Here is a 16767-nt window from a genome sequence, read left to right as displayed (position 1 = left end):
TCTCCCCCTAAAAGATTTGTTTTGTAATAGAAGTTAATAAGTTACAGCAAACATTAAAAGCTTTGAATGATTTTTAACATTACAAAAACCAGGCATTTTGAAGGGGTATGTAAACTTATTGTATTGGGTTTTTTTTTTTTTTTTTTAAAGAATTAATAGTAGTGTGTTTGTAATAAACAAGCCTTTTATAACCTTTGACCCCTCGCATATAGCTTCATCAGCAGATTTGTGAATCGATCAATAGGTGGTCTTTTCCCCCTCCCAGTGTAAATATCAACAGTACACCGAGTTCTTTTGATTCATCAGAGGCATCTGATGGAAGACAAAACACTGCTCCATTTAACACTTTATTACTTCTAGAAGGGAGGTGCATCCTGCATGACACGCTGCCGCAGATCTCAAAATGGTAGTGCGCCCCCAACAGTTTTATTACAGAAGCTCTCATTCCAGTCTAAACAACAGTGTCTCAGTAACTTTCCACTAGAGATGGTCCCTCTTATCTACATTTTCCCAGGCAAACATGAGCGAGAGTCTGCAGCTTTCTACTCCCCAAGGACACATGGTCTCATGCCTTTATTTTTCAGGGCTGTGTCCACTTAATACTAAAGTATCTGACTTTATAACACTTATTAATTAAAAAAAAGCATACCATTATTAAGGCACTGCAAATTACTTAATTCCAACACCAGTCAGATCAGTCCAGATATGCAGCTTCTGGCCTGCAGTCTAGTCACAGCAGCAGACTCCTGTATTCAGAGACAAACTGGGAGTGAACTGGTCTGAGAGTGGACACCAGTATAAAAACTGTCTGACCCACTGCTCACACCGGAAACATGGCTGACAGGAAAAGGTCAATGTGTGCCCGAGAGTCTGTGAGATGACACCGATTAATCGAAAACAGTCAGAGAGGCGTGAAGCTCCGCCTCCTCCTGTGGCAGGTATAAAGGCAAAGTACATGTGATGATCAGAGCAGAGAGACGTCAACATGGACATTAATCCCCTGCTGCTGCTGATGCTGCTGCTGCTGTGGAGCTCAGGTAGGACACTAACATCACACGACACACACATGTATCATATAAAAGGATCAGTGAAGGAAAGAAAAAACTGCACTGTGACACTTCAACAGCTTCGTTCAGACGTCAAAAAACAAAAAGTCAGTTTTTAATCTGTTTACGGTCACTTTGACCTGCAGCCTCACATGTTTTAAAACTTTATTAACTATTCTGCTGCAATCATTTAAGAGCCACAGTTTTCATCTTTCTGCAGAATTACTTTAGTTTGTGGGTTTATGTAACAGGAACCAATAAGAATACGACCCAAAAATCACTTACTTACGACCCCGAGCTGACTGTTGTGTCACTTTGGGGTCGTAAGTAAGTGATTTGAAAGAACAATAAAATACCAATGAAAGTGCAACTGCAGTACCAAACCCTACAAACGGTTTACCACATCTAGTAATACAATTAGTATGCATTCCACAGTCTTTAAACTAGAAGAGTTTGTGCCTTTGAAAGGGTTAAACAGGTCATTGTATTCCTGTTTTGTCTTTCTGGAGAATTTTAAAAATCCTGAAGCTGCTTCACTGACATTCCTGAGTTACGTTTACCTGTTGCTGTCATTCAAAATTTAGATTTTCAAACGGGGAGGTTTCCTGATCTGATGCAAGAAATCCCCCCTGACTGATGCATTGTCGCTGCAAAATGACACTTTAACTGGTGCCCTGCTGCACATAACGTATCAGGGGATGAGAACATTCTGCTTTGATGCCACTGTGCAAACACAGGGGCGATCAATAACTGTTTGAGTCACTGATTGTCTTATTACTAAATCTCTATTCAAAAAAGTCTATAAAAAAGACTTTACAGACTGCTACCACTAGTTATGTTTTTCTTTAGTCCCATGTGCTTTCATTTAACAGTACTTAATGGGAGTCCCATTAAGCTTTCTCTTCATACTATCTATTCAACAGAGGTTTCTTCCTACCAAGAGGGAGTTTTTCATCCCCACTGTCATCATGTGCTTGTTCATAGGGAGTCATATTCATATTATTGTACTTTTCCAAGAGGTTTTGAGACAAAGTTAAGAGGCTTTGAGATTTGCACATGAGGCAGGTGACACAGCCAAGAGAAAAAAAAACACAAAACGATGGTTCTTCTCTCATTTTCTGCTCAGGACTCCAGGCTGAAGTAAAACACGATTCAACAGGTAAACAGGAAAAAAAATAGTACCAAAATCAAACTCACTAGAAAATTCCACGAGGAATTTCCCCTCCTTACTGAAACTCTCTGCTTTCTGTTCAGAGTTTATGAGGTTGGTGGGAGGAGCCAGTCGCTGTGCAGGCACACTGGAGCTGAAGCATCAGGGAGAATGGAGACGAGCTACTAGTGGAGATGTAGTGGACTACTTTGAAATGGAGGCAGCAGCTGCTTTCTGTCGAGATCTAAACTGTGGCTCTGCTGTTTCTTTACGAAAGAGACAGGTGTCATACCAATCTTTGTGGCTACTCATAGCTGAATGTCGACCTGATTATGATCTGCCAAGATGTGTAATGTCGTGGAACGCTTCTTCGGTTCTGGAGCTCACCTGTTCAGGTAAGCCAGACTGGTGATATTAGATGATGTCACCAGTCTGTGACATCATCTAATGATTAATAGAGGTTGGTGAAGCAGACAGCAAAGGTCCTGTTTGATAACTACTCCTGTTTCTGCATCTTGGCTTGACTTAACTCTTTAGTTTCTTTTCATGTTTGTGCATGATTGTTTTGAGTTTTTATGTATTTTTGCTTCTTTCTGTTCTGCATTCTGTTGTTTTTTAACTTACTTTCTGTACAGCACTTTGGTCCTGTGTATTTTAAAGTGCTTTATAAATAATATTGGACTGGATTTTCATCATGTAATTAGAGCTGTGAGTAAGAAACAAGCTCACTTCATACAGGTCCTTTGAATACACTCCACAGCGCTTCTTGCAGACAATAACACAACCTGGTAAAAAATAGTTGAAAAGCTACAAACCCTGTTTGTCTGTTCATGTTAATCTCTGGCTCTCTTCCACAGCGTGTCTACGGCCCTGTCTCCCTACCTTCACCTCCACCTGGTTGCAGTAGATGGCTGCACCTCCCTGAGTTAAACTGAATTTACATTCATATCATGCATAAAATCATGGCTGACTTTGCTCTGAGCACTACAGACAACTATTATTCTCCGAGCTCCATCTATTGCTAACCTTTCGTGCTTTAGTGATGGTCTTTCCTGCCCAATGTTTTTTTTTCTCTTATTAGCTGCTTGTGTATTTAAATCCCCTTCAATTTAGTTTCAGTTATTTAGCACCAAATACCTCAAGGCACTTTATATTGTAGGTAAAGACCTTACAATAATACAGAGAAAATCCAAAAGATCTGACAATCAACTGAGCAAGTGCTTGGTGAGAGAGGGAAGGAGAAACTCCCTGTTAACAAGAAGAACCTCTGATAGAACAGTAGTATCTCATAATTATGTCTTGATGCATGCTTAACCATCCAGGTATGTAATCTCAAGTGCCTTCATCCATCAGCTGAGATTGAAGTCAGTTCGATGAGTGACAAAATGTTTCTTCCACTGAAAGTGTTGAACTCCATGCCTGGAGTGCCGGTGTCCTGCAGGTTTTAGATGTGTGCTTGATCCAACACTGCTGATTGAAATGGCTAAATTACCACCTCAACATGTCTTGAAGTTCTCCAGGAGCCTGGTAATGAACTAATCATTTGATTCACGTCTGTTGACCCAGGGTCATATCTAAAACCTGCAGGACACTGGCCCTCGAGGCCTGGAGTTCGACACCTCTGGTCTAGATGAACAGAATGAACCTTTTGGGGTGTCTCATAATTACACGCAGATGGGGTTGTGGCGGGGCGTGGCCTGCGGTGACGTGCAGAAGAGGCGGACCCACCTGCACGGCATCCGCAATCATGCCCCGCCAAATTAAATATTGTACTGGGTCCTGTGGTTGGCGTTGTTGTTGTGATAATGTTGAGCGGGCAGCGGGAGAGCTGCAGCTCTGTGAGCATTGTGAACAGCAACCGTGTGAGTCAATAAAGTATGCTGCAAAGCATGAATTTGCACCCGGGTCTGCCGTGGTCTTTTACAGGGGTGTAAAACACATGGTGAGTGAAAAGGCCACAAGTATGCCCTAGTCTGGATGCAAGTGCTCTTTTGGAGAGTTCTGATAATATAAGGGCCTTAAGACAGGAAAGGCCAGTCATTTACTTAGTTAGCTTTCAGTGCGTTGTCCCTACTTTCTGCTCTCCTCATACCTCTGTGTTTCCTTGTCGAGGTGAGTTTCCCTTTCTGGAGTTCCATCTTTTGTTCAGACTGGGTAACCTGCTGTATTCTGCTGCTCCGAGTGTCATTAAAGCTCAGTGAATGTCTTGGAGTTCGTCTGCATGGGGTGGGCACGCTACACGGACTCCAAAAAGACCATCGGGGTGTACACCTCACCCCTGGCGTCGTTGCTCACCTCTCAATTTTAAATACAAGTAGACATTGAGGGCTATCAGGAGGGACCATGCGCTTACCTGCTGCTCTCTGGCAGGTAGCTCCATGCCCTCCTGGGTTTTAAATGCACCTTAAAACACACATGCATCAACACTACATATGAGTGGGCAGAGGGAGGCTTGGAGTCTTCTCTCACCCCCGTTCTCTGCAACCTGCTGGAGCGGGGGACCAGGAGGAGGAGTTGGCCGTCCGACTGGGGTCTGGAGTGTGGGGCCTCCCTGCTGCTGTGGAGTCGGGGCGGTCTGCCTCTCCCCACCGCAGGGAAAAGGGTAACACCACCTGGGTCTGGGTGCAGTTCCCCCCTCCAGGGGCAAGGGTACCTAGACCCGGTTGGTAGAGTACGCTTGGGGAGTGTGATTGTGTGTACAGTGTCTCTATGTCTGTCTCCACATTGGTTGAGTGTGGAGTAAGTGCATATGAGAGCATGAGGGTGGGAATGGATGTTTGTATCTGTGTGTGCCTGTATGTCTGTGTCTATATGTCAGGTTGGGTATCAGACGCCACCTCTCTGGGGACATCTCAGGCCCTCCAAGGTTTGGAGGCCTATCTCCCCCCACCACTTCCCCTACCGGTGGCAGACGCCCTCAGACGTCGGTGCGTTGGTGGTTCTTTGTGTCCGGGGATTGGCGTCCAGGTACACACCGGCTCACTCCTTGGTGGCGGCATGTCGGGGCCTGGAGCCTGGGGCTCGCTTGGGCCACTTCGGAGGTGGGGTGCCCCCGGCCTCTCGGCCTGGGGCTCGGTCACTCAGGCACAGCTGGCTGCCGGCGGAGCTCACGGGCGCGTCACTGCAACTCCCCCTGGCTTCTGCTCCGCGGCTGCTGAGTGAGCCCTCATCTGGGACTCTCCTCAGCTCTTACTGGGACAGTGGCGCAGCTGCCCCTCTGTTGGTCTTCCTTGGTCTCTTGTGTTCTGGGGGCCTCTGGATGTCTGGAGTTTTGATCTCCTCCATACCTGCTTCATGCCCTGGAGGACGGGGCTGTGGCCCCCCCACACCCTCTAGCAGATCGTTACATGAAGGAACCTTTTAAAAAAACAAGCGCGTCCATGCTCACAGGTGTACACACGGGTGATCACACACACAAACTACACCCTTTTTGGCTCCTACCTCAAAGCACACTGTGCGCTGTCGATGTTATGTGCTGCACAATAATGTTTAATATTTAGTATTTACTGTCATATTCCCATATATCATCGTGATGTTGGTTATTCTATTACTCTTGTTCTCTTCTGCTTGTTTTCTTTATTCTTTCTCAACAGGTGATCCAGGTGATCGATAGATGTATTTTTTTTTGTCTGCTTATTTAGTTGGTTTTTGGTTTTTTTGCCCTTTATCCCCCATCCCTCTTCTCAGCTGTTTTTCCCCCTCTTCCTTTCTCCCTTTTCTTTTCCTCATTCAAGTCTGTCCCGTATCTAGCAAGTGAAAAAAAAATAAATAAATAAAATAAACAATAAAAGGTGAATCAAATAGACCATTACGGCAAGGCTGGGATGGTCAATTTGATAAAGTAAATCGGTTGGGCATCTTTCTTTGCCTTTAGACAATAATTCTGATGGCAAAAGAACCAAACGGGACAAACGGGAGTTTGTCTGCATTTGATGACACATATCAGTGTGAACTGTGTGTGTCAGTAACATGTGTGTGTTCTGATGTTAATGATGAAATGATGTTGGGGTTGTGCTGCGTAGACTTTGAATCAGTGAAAAGTTGTTTGCTGACCTCTTCTTCTCGTGTCTGCTGTCTCTGATCTCTCTCTATTTGATCTCCTCTGATCTCTTCAGACTCTGTGAGGCTGCTGAATGGGACCAGTCTGTGTTCAGGCAGACTGGAGGTCAACTACAACCAGTCTAATCAGTCCAAGCAGAGCTGGACCTCCGTGTGTGAAGATCATTTTGACCAGCAGGATGCAGAGGTGGTCTGTAGGGAGCTTGGCTGCGGGCCTCCCTCAATCCTCCAGGGGGCACTCCATGGAGACATGGGGGCTCCAGTGTGGAGCAAAGAGTTCCAGTGTGAAGGCCACGAGTCTACTCTCCTGGACTGTAGGAGCTCAAACTCTACTAGAAGCAGCTGCTCACCAGGCAAAGCTGTTGGACTCACCTGCTCAGGTAGAAGAACAGCAGCAGCTTCGATTTGCTTCAAACTCACTTCATTTTTTACTGATGACTCTCTGCTTTCTGTTCAGAGCCTATCAGGTTAGTGGGAGGAGCCAGTCGCTGTGCAGGTACACTGGAAATGAAACTGGGAGAGTGGAGACCAGTGGATGGAGATAACTGGGCCCTGAGGGAAGCAGCAGTTGCCTGTAAACAGCTGGACTGTGGCTCTGCTCTTGCTATAGAACACAGGAAGTCCTCAGACAGACCTGTGTGGAGGATACAACATGACTTTGTTAGGAGTAGATTTCCTCTGAGGGAGTTTGTAATACCAGTAAACTCTTCCTCCACTGTGGATCTGACATGCTCAGGTAACCACATCACTTCATCATTTGTTACATGAGGAGGTAGAGTAGACAGTGTGTTTTTCATCATGCTGACTTATGAGAGTTAACTTTTTATTGTCATTGCACAGTTTTACCTATAGTACAGTGAAAACGGGTGCCATGTTGGCACTACACACAGCACAACAGGACAACAACACACTATCTTAATGTAATAATTAAAGAGACATTAGATTAAGTGCATGATAAATAGAATTAGTATATGTTGGGGGGGGGGGGGGGGGGTGTCCAATGATTTTTGACCCTCTGAAGTGCTTTTTTTGTGCCATGGTGCTGCTGGAGAACCACACACAGATGCAGTTGTCAGCACACTTTCAATGGAGTAGCTGTAGAAGACGATCAGCAGGTCCATCTTTTTGAGGATTCTCAGGAAGTGGAGACACTGTTGGGCCTTCCTCATGTCCTCTTTTCTTCTTTGACATGGAAATTGTTTCCTTTCAACAATCACAAAGGATCTTCCATTTCCATAAATGTGCCCGGAGCAGATGAAGAAAAAGGTGTATCCGATGTGGAAGTGTTTTAGAAAGTGCTGTGATAAATACCTGTACATATGAGCACAGACTGTGTGCAGGTGATGGAGTTTGTTAACACCACACTTACTTTGAAATAAGTGTTTAAGGACCAAAATATATTGTTAGATTGAAGATACAATTGAAGTTTGCTGAAACAATAATTAACAGTTATTGTTTGCAGCGCAGCATTGAAAATACTGACAACAGTCCCTGGATTATTTAATATCCAGGGACATTAATTAAACTATTTTGAACCAAAAGATTCTAAGGCGACTTCTGAAGCTCTGCAATCCTGTTCTATTATTCTGTTGGACAGTATCACATAGTTTCTATGACTTAATAAGTAAAATATGAAAAACTCATAATGAGAATCAGGAAAGGAAGTGTGGATCCGAATCTGGCAATTAGAACTTTGGCCAAAAGACAGACATTAAAACCTGCCAACAAAACGTTGCTCAGTCTGCAGCAAACACAGGAAACTGCACATACATAACTGGAAGGAAATGCTTAAAAACATACCCTAGAATTCAGCAATCTTTAAAAAATTTTTTCCAGACATTTATACATCAGTCCATGCACTAGTGCACAGGAGTAATAACAGCTGTAGATGAACTTGCAAAAACGTGCAAAATGCACTTTCAGAAAGTTAAGAAATGTCCCTACCCTCACCTATGGTCACGAGCTGTGGGTAGTGACCAAAAGAACGAGATCGCGGATACAAGCAGAAATGAGCTTCGTTCAGAAGGGTGGCTGGCCTCTCCGTTAGAGATTGGGTGAGAAGTTTGACCATTGTGGCTTCTGGTTCATGAACCAGCCAGAGGAACCTGCTGTTTTAAGCAACAGAATTGTTTAGCATCCATCTAAAAATGTAAAACATAAAACTATAATTTTGGCAACTTTGTAACATTGATTTACCAGCTGTTATAATTATGATGTCTACATGTTTAATCTTGATCTTTTACTAAATTTACTACTGTTAACTCCTCTGATAACACTTAATGTCATTTATTAACAGTAATGGATGAACAAAGCAGGCCCAGTGGGTTGATTTGGCGAAACATAATACATTTTAATAACATTAAGGCTAACATTAGCATTAGCACCATGAAATGAATAATCAACCATTTGTTTGAGCACTTTAAAAAAAAGAGAGTAAACTTTTAACTCAATGTTGTCAAATCAAAAATGGTTGTTCAGTAAGTCCTCTAACACTATTAGATGTCACAAACTACCAACTACCTACCTTAGTTTCATCAAAAGCACTCAAAATAAGTTGGAGGGTTTTTTTATTCTTAATGTTTACATTCACAGTGACGTTTTCAGCATTTTCAGCAAGTATCAGATTTAAAATAGAATTTGTTTCCTACGTGAAATGAATAAATGTGATAAATATGAAACATTATAATATTACATTATTATAACATTTTAATATGTGGCGTAATTTGATCACAAAGGTTTTAATTACAAAGGTTTTTATAGTTTTCTCTTTATCTTGCAGTCAAAACACACACACACACACACACACACACACACACACACACACACACACACACACACACACACACATTTTTATACATCTCTGGCCACCCCTCCCTGGTTTGAAAAGCACCCAAAGACTTGAGTCAAGTAAAAGACCTGTTAGATGGTATCTCTTAGCTGGAATTTTTCTTCAGTCTTTAGGTTCTTTTTCATATTTGTGCACATTTGTCATTGTTCAGTTGTATATTTTGTTTCTTCTAAAGCTGTTTTTCTGTTGTCTTTGGGTCTGTTTGGTTTGGATTTACTGGACGAACTCTGATTTTCACACCTGAAAGTTTGAATCAGTGAAAAGTTGTTTGCTGACCTCTTCTTCTCGTGTCTGCTGTCTCTGATCTCTCTCTATTTGATCTCCTCTGATCTCTTCAGACTCTGTGAGGCTGCTGAATGGGACCAGTCTGTGTTCAGGCAGACTGGAGGTCAACTACAACCAGTCTAACCAGTCCAAGCAGAGCTGGACCTCCGTGTGTGAAGATCATTTTGACCAGCAGGATGCAGAGGTGGTCTGTAGGGAGCTTGGCTGCGGGCCTCCCTCAGCCCTCCAGGGGGCACTCCATGGAGACATGGGGGCTCCAGTGTGGAGCAAAGAGTTCCAGTGTGAAGGCCATGAGTCTACTCTCCTGGACTGTAGGAGCTCAAACTCTACTAGAAGCAGCTGCTCACCAGGCAAAGCTGTTGGACTCACCTGCTCAGGTAGAAGAGCAGCTGCAGCTTCGATTTGCTTCAAACTCATTTCATTTTTTACTGACTCTCTGCTTTCTGTCCAGAGCCTATCAGGTTAGTGGGAGGAGCCAGTCGCTGTGCAGGTACACTGGAAATGAAACTGGGAGAGTGGAGACCAGTGTATACAATGGCCAGGACCCTGAGGGAACCAGCTGCTTTTTGCAAACATCTGGACTGTGGCTCAGATGTTTCTGTAAAAAAGAGAGAGCTCTCAAACACACCTATGTGGCTTCTCAGATTTTTCTGTGAACCTTCTTATTTTTCTATGATGGGGTGTTTACAGTCACCAACCATCACCAGTGAATCATTTACTACTGGTTCAGTCATGGAGCTCACCTGTTCAGGTAAGCCAATCAGAATCAGAATCAGAATCAGAATACTTTATTGATCCCTGGGGGAAATAATTTTTTGTTACAGTGCTCCATTTTAAACCAACATTAAGACAAGACAGACAATACGCTAACTAAGAATAGTACAATATATACATATATATACATACATACATACATAAGTCACTTATAAATAAATATTTGGAAAAGAAACATGTGTAGTTGTAGCAGCAAACAGTGTGTTAAGTGGATGCGTTGTACAGGGAGATGGCCACAGGCAGGAATGATTTCCTGTGTCGTTCAGTGGTGCTTTTCGGTAATCTCAGTCTCTCACTGAACGAGCTCCTGTGACTGACCAACATGTCATGGAGTGGGTGGGAGGTGTTATCCAACATTGTCTTTATCTTGGACAGCATCCGCCTCTCCGACACCACCTTGAGGGAGTCCAGCTCCATCCCCACAACATTGCTGGCCTTACGGATCAGTTTATTAAGTCTGTTGGCATCTGCGACCCTCAGCCTGCTCCCCCAGCATGCAACAGCATAGAGGATCGCACTGGCCACAACAGACTCATAGAAAATCCTCAGCATTTTCTGGCAGATGTTGAAGGACCTCAGTCGCCTCAAAAAATAGAGACGACTCTGGCCCTTCCTGTAAAGTGCTGTGGTGTTTTTAGCCCAGTCCAGTTTATTGTCAATGTGTACTCCAAGGTATTTATAGTCCTCCACAATGTCAATCTGTGACATCATCAATTGTATAGCTAGAGGTGGGTGAAGCAGACAGACTTGAGTCCAGCAAACATGCTTTTTGATAATAGCTTCTGTTTTTGCATCTTAGCTAGATCCTTTAAATATACGTCACATTACTGGGACTGATCTAGCTCCCAGCACTACAGACAGCTTATTATTCTATGAGCTCCGCCTTTATCCTCTCCTGCCTTAGTGATGGCCTTCCCTCCTCAGTGTTTTCTTCTCTGATTAGCTCCTTGTGTACTTTAAAGGCCAGCCGTTTCATCAGTTAGCTTTCAGTGTCTGTTCACCACCTGCTGCTCTCCTCATATCTCTGTTTCCCTTTTAGGGTGACTTTCCTTTTCTGGAGTTCCATCTTTTGTTCAGACTGGGTAACCTGCTGTATTCTGCTGCTCCAAGTGTCATTACAGCTCACTGAATATGTTAGAGTTTGTTGATTTACCGCTGTATGAATAAAATTCTATTGAATCTGATTAAATTGGACAGATGAGCATTTCAGACCCTTATTGTAACTGAGTACTTTTACTTTTACATGTACTTCTAAGTAAGAAGTAAGAATCACTGTGATCCATGATGTCATTTAAGTCCAGACCTCAAGTTAACTGAAATGTTGTGTTGGCATAAAGAAACCAACAAACCTCAGTACACTCAAACAATTCTGTAAAGAACAGTAGGTCGAAATTCCTACATAAGTATCTGAGAGTCTGATAAACTCATTAGCACTAGCTTTTCTGCTTGCTCACTTCTATCCTCTTCTTCTATATTTCTGTGCCTTCTTTCCACCTCACCACCATGTGAACCAGAGCTTTCAGCTGCTCTGCTCCCAGGCTGTGGAACTCTCTAACCCCAGATATAAGAAACATTGGTTCTCTCCCCCAGTTTATACCTCAACTCAACACCCATCTGTTCATATCTGCATATTCACTGTAAACCCACTTTTTGTTAATTCTATCTTGTGCTTTGTTTTATTGTTCTTCATTTTGTCATGTTTCTATTATGTGTTTTCTCCTATTGTAAAGTGTCCTTGGGTATCTTGAAATGCGCTTTATAAATACGTTTCATCATCATTATTATTGTTATTATTGTTTTTGTTGTTGTTTTTGTTGCTAAAGATGGATCTCTGTGCTGTCATGTCTCTCATGTCTCTCTAGGAGAACAGGGGCCTGGTGGACTGTAACCTCGGTGTTGGTGCTGCTGAAGGATGGCTGGCTGAAGAGGGAGGTTCTCAGGGAGCAGAAGAGGCAGTCCAGTGAGCTAATGTCACAGTCAGACACATTTTCATCTGACAAATGAGGAACCATCAGTTCAGATTTGAGTTTTTTCCCTTTAAACAGCCTTCAACTGTAATGATTCTGCAGTTTTCTTACTGACAGCATTAAAATACTAAACCTATCAGTGTGTCTGTAAGTCTGTGAAGTTTGTCTAATCTCCCTGCTCTCTGTTTCCTACTAGACATATCAAATATGAGCACAGGTGATGAGTTTCCTCTAAATAATCCAGTGGTGCGCTCTGCTGTTTTTGTTGCGGACATAATTTAATGTAGACTTTATTTGAAGGGTATTTATTAAAGAAATTTAGCAGTTGCAAAGCTAAAGGAGAATCAAATGATAATAACAATCACAGACTAATACTGAAACAACATCAGTTATACTTGTCTAATTAACCTACTCCGAGCTAATGCTTTTCATATCTTTGGGAGGAAAGAGACTGGCGAGGAGACGGACACTGAAGATGTGTTTATCTCAGTGTTTCATGTTAAAGAAAATAATCCAGGAGGAAAGCAATGGATTCCTTCTGAAAAATTCAACATGGCAACTTTGATCAACAGTGAAAAATCCAATTGAAATAGTGTCCAATATGAGGACATCAAGTCTGTATTAAAAGTCCAACCCTTTAAAATTGACCATCCCAATTTAATGGAAAGGCGTGAAGGTTTCAGAGAAGCTAACAATTCTGCTTTGGGACTTGATGTTTCTGATAAACTTACACTTGTAATGTCTCCTCAGTGACAGTGCTGTATATTGGTCCTAAACATCAGCACACTCACACTTTGATGTGTGGGTCAAGGTGTGGTGTGGGAGAGAGTAAGAGGAAGAAAATGTAACCAAGCAAACATGTAAGAAAGCCACTCATAAACATCAAGCAAACAGAAGTTCACAAGAAATCAGTGGACCATATTATGCAATTAGTTTGTAAATCCATGTTTGTGACAGTTTTTGCCTAATGATCATTTAATTGATCACTTGATCATTTCTTCTTGCGAAAGCCTGGAACGTGTTCAGATCAGACAGGCGGTTCCTTAAGATCCTTGATCATGAAGAAAATAAAATAAATAAATATAAGTAGCAAATGTATAATTGTTCCAAATCCATAATGAAAAAATAAAACAATCAAAGCTTCTCTGGAAATGAGCAGAACATAAACTGAAGCTATAACTGAATCCAAACGAGAATAGCTCCCGGCCCTGATGTTAACATAATTATAGATCACAAACAGCTGCATGAGAGTCGTTACTGTTTCAGCATCTCATCAGTTATTCAGGGTCAAAGCAGAACATCCTCCTTGCAACCCTCGGATCATCAGGGTGTCATTTATCTGAAGATCTGAATAAGTGATTGTTGTAAAATGCTCCACAGTTTGCTTTTATTACTATTTGAGTGGGAATGTTGTATTTCTGTTTGTTTTTTTTAATGTTCATGAGTTTATTGTAATAAGCTGAGAGGATTTTGTCTGAATGCTTTTACTCAGTTACTGTGAGATGAATTGTGATGTAAAAGTGTTTACCGGGGAATCTTAGTTACAGATCAGAGTCTATAGAACCATGAAATCAGTGTCTTGTAGTGACTTTTACAGAAACATGTGACTCCCTTGCCTGAGGCCAAAAACATCTATAAATCTGTGTTGCAGTAAACACAGTAGTCTTTCCTCTGTATGTTTGACTTCATAATTTGATTTATTGTAAGCAACACCAATGCTAACAGAGGGGGAAGTTTGCTGAAGCACACTGATCACTACAATTACATCTTCCTGGCTTTAGCAGTCTGATTATTTTTATTTCCTTGTTTGAGGATTTCTATAAAACCTGTGATGATCACAGTTATTAACAGTCTAGTATAATAAATAGATTAGTTCTGAATTTTGCAGGTTCGTCTGTGTCACTGTTTCACAGAACAGCATCATCAAGATGTGGCGATGCCAAAGTGTCCAGCAGGCATCACTGTGGAGATGGTTTCAGGTTGTTTCAACCTCAATACGATTCTGGCACAAATGCTTCGAATTTTTCAGCATTTCACAAAGTCTTGCCTTGCCCATCACTAGAAACAGGTGAGTGGAAGCAGAGGAAGAGAAAGGTTATAGCATAAAAGGTAATACAAGGAAACTTGGCTTAGCCTACTTATCGCACTATGATGGCAGATAATCTTGCAAAGACTGTTGTTGGTGAGGCTGATGAGTTACAGGTGGACTGACTGTGAGCGGGAAATGCAGAGCACCACCCCAAAAGGATGGAGTCTGCCTGCACGACCCAACCTGGACTTGGAGAGTTAGTCCATAACCTGATATTGTTGCCATACTCTTAAGGTTATGTTGGGAGACACAGAAAACCCTGTTGCAAGTAACTAATTAAGGAAATCATTATTTAGGGAAATTTTTATATTTTTCATGATTAAAATGACATGTATGTGTAAATTTACATATCTAAAACACATATTACATTGGATGTCATCAAATGCCTTGCAAATGATGTTATTTATTTAAATATAACTGGAATGTGCAAGATTTAATAAAATTCAAATCAAAGAATAAAACACACATAGCACCACTTTTCTGACATTTTAAGCCTGATTATAATGACATTTGCATTAACCACACTGACGATGTAAACAGTAAATACTTTCCCTTCTACAGATAGGGAAAATCTCTGGGCTGATGTGGATCTGGTCCAAACAGGTGTAGAAACACATGGTTGTTATGGGATACAGTGTGAATCTAATGTTTTTAATCTCTCTTGGCTAGGTGATGTCATTTAAGTCAGTGAGGGTTTACTGATTAATGATCTTATGCTGCACATTGGGACTGGACCAAAAACTAAACCTGTGAAAAATAAAGAATAAAGCAGAAATACATCGTCTTAAATTTACATTGCGTTAATATTTTTTCTATCACTGTGTGTAGAGATATTGTGTTTTAGTGTGTGAGTTCAGTGCTTTGATATATCACGGGATGTTAGCAACCAAAAAAATTATTTCTCATTGCAGATTTGTATTTTTTCTTTTCTGCTTTTTCTTTTCTCTCCAAACTATTTAAGGGAGAGTCTGATATGAATGTCTTCTGGCTGGAAAATAGCCAACAGTCAAAAAACAACAAAAAACTGACAGGATGTGAAATGTTTCACCACTAGGTGTGAGTAGACTACAGTCATGTGGGATCTATATTCTTACCCCAATTCGACTGCACAGTCCTAGAATAGATATCCAGCCCACTGGTGTTTTTCTACTACTGTGGGGACCAGATCTGGATCCACACCGGAGTTTTTCTAATCTGATTAAGGCTCATATTTTTTCAACTCTCTTTGAAGTGGATGTAACGGTGCTGGACTCTGACAAACAGTTTCATTACTTTCTAACAGTATGTGAGTTCATTGACAAAGTGTCAAAGGGAGAGTGTTAAGCTGGGATAATGTTAACTTTAAACCAGGTGTTGTTGTTTAGCCTGCTCTTGTTAGCTGTCCAGAGACATCCAGAGATCCTATTCCTCAAAGTCAGCAATTTGAAATGGGGACAGCTTTAATGTGTCAGTCTGTGAGTAAGATGGTTGTAATGGTGGTTGTAGGGATTGCTGTGCTAACTCTCCAGAGCCATGTCAAAGTGCAACAATACATTTGTTTCTGTTAGTGATGGTAAATTTGATTTTTTTTACTGAATCGAGTTTTAATGAGTCACTCACCAAAGTGAATCAGGTATTTTGAGTCATTTGATTCACTGAGTCAGTTGACCAGAGAGTGCAAAAAATGTATATTTTCACTCAAACTTAATTTGTTTCTCTTTTCATGTAAATCCTACTGCTAAGATGAGTGATTCTAAAAGAAAACAACAAACATTTTCTAAAGGGAATATCTATTTTGTTTATCTTTATTTTATTAGTATTGTTATAACCCGGCTCTGCTAGGCGACAAGGGATGTAACATAAATGAGTCCAGAGGCAGGAGGGTTAGATAAAAAAAGAAAATAGAAGGTTTATTACCACAACTGAACACCATTAGTGAAACAACTCACAATGGGGGTGATTGAAACAAACACAACAAATAACTCATGTATTCAAATAACACTAATAAAACACTAATCATCTAAACATCTCACAGGCAGCTACTCAAGGTGCAGGTGCAGAGGCAGAGGAAGGAGGGACAGTCTGCACAGTCTATTCAAATCAACAAGTCCCCCACGAAGGAAGACTCCTCAGCCTTTTGTACTTCCCAGTAAATGCAGGCAGGCGTGTCATTGGTCCGTCGTGTTCAAGGCTCCTGCAGCAGCCAATGGTGTGTGTGGACTGGCACACTCTGATCTGCATGAAGTTGGGCGGGCATAGGTCCCTGGCCAGCCAATCACCTGTGAGTCCTGGAACACTTTGATTTCCATAGAGGAAGGTGGGGCCACCCGAGGCCAGAGGCCATAACAGTATTTTCCTTAAATGTGTTAAATATATATTTTCTCATCTAAATGTCCACTGAGCTGTGAGCCAGGTGGCAGTAATGCGCCTTAACATTGGTTGCCAAGCAAGAAGAAGAAGAAGCTGTGAACCGGGAGGGAGGGGGTTAGTGAGTCGTGAGTGATTCGCTTACGCTACGATTCAGCACAGGAAATGAGGGGGTGAGTAGGTCAAATGTGCTGTTAGCATGT

General features: G+C 41.9%; 1 protein-coding gene across 1 annotated transcript; it reads left to right on the top strand.

Annotated features, from left to right (window-relative positions):
• Positions 1-984: 984 nt before the first annotated feature.
• Positions 985-12268, top strand: LOC101468077 (scavenger receptor cysteine-rich type 1 protein M130). Its single transcript, XM_024800023.2, has 8 exons — positions 985-1037; positions 2173-2205; positions 2301-2591; positions 6312-6635; positions 6713-6991; positions 9442-9765; positions 9840-10139; positions 12025-12268. The coding sequence occupies exons 1-8, from the start codon at positions 986-988 to the stop codon at positions 12048-12050; spliced, it is 1629 nt and encodes a 542-aa protein (XP_024655791.2). The 5' UTR covers position 985; the 3' UTR covers positions 12051-12268.
• The last annotated feature ends 4499 nt before the right edge of the window (positions 12269-16767 follow it).

Source organism: Maylandia zebra, linkage group LG3 (assembly GCF_041146795.1).
Source record: "Maylandia zebra isolate NMK-2024a linkage group LG3, Mzebra_GT3a, whole genome shotgun sequence".
NCBI classification, from domain to species: domain Eukaryota; kingdom Metazoa; phylum Chordata; class Actinopteri; order Cichliformes; family Cichlidae; genus Maylandia; species Maylandia zebra.
The sequence above is the reverse complement of the archived record's forward strand: the minus strand, read 5'-3'. Positions and strand labels throughout refer to the sequence as shown.

Coding starts and splice junctions, on each gene's coding strand:
- LOC101468077 (XM_024800023.2), top strand. CDS start 986: ATGGACATTAATCCCCTGCTGCTGCTGATGCTGCTGCTGCTGTGGAGC. Junction 2,592..6,311: donor TCTGGAGCTCACCTGTTCAG/GTAAGCCAGACT, acceptor TGATCTCTTCAG/ACTCTGTGAGGCTGCTGAAT. Junction 10,140..12,024: donor CATGGAGCTCACCTGTTCAG/GTAAGCCAATCA, acceptor ATGTCTCTCTAG/GAGAACAGGGGCCTGGTGGA.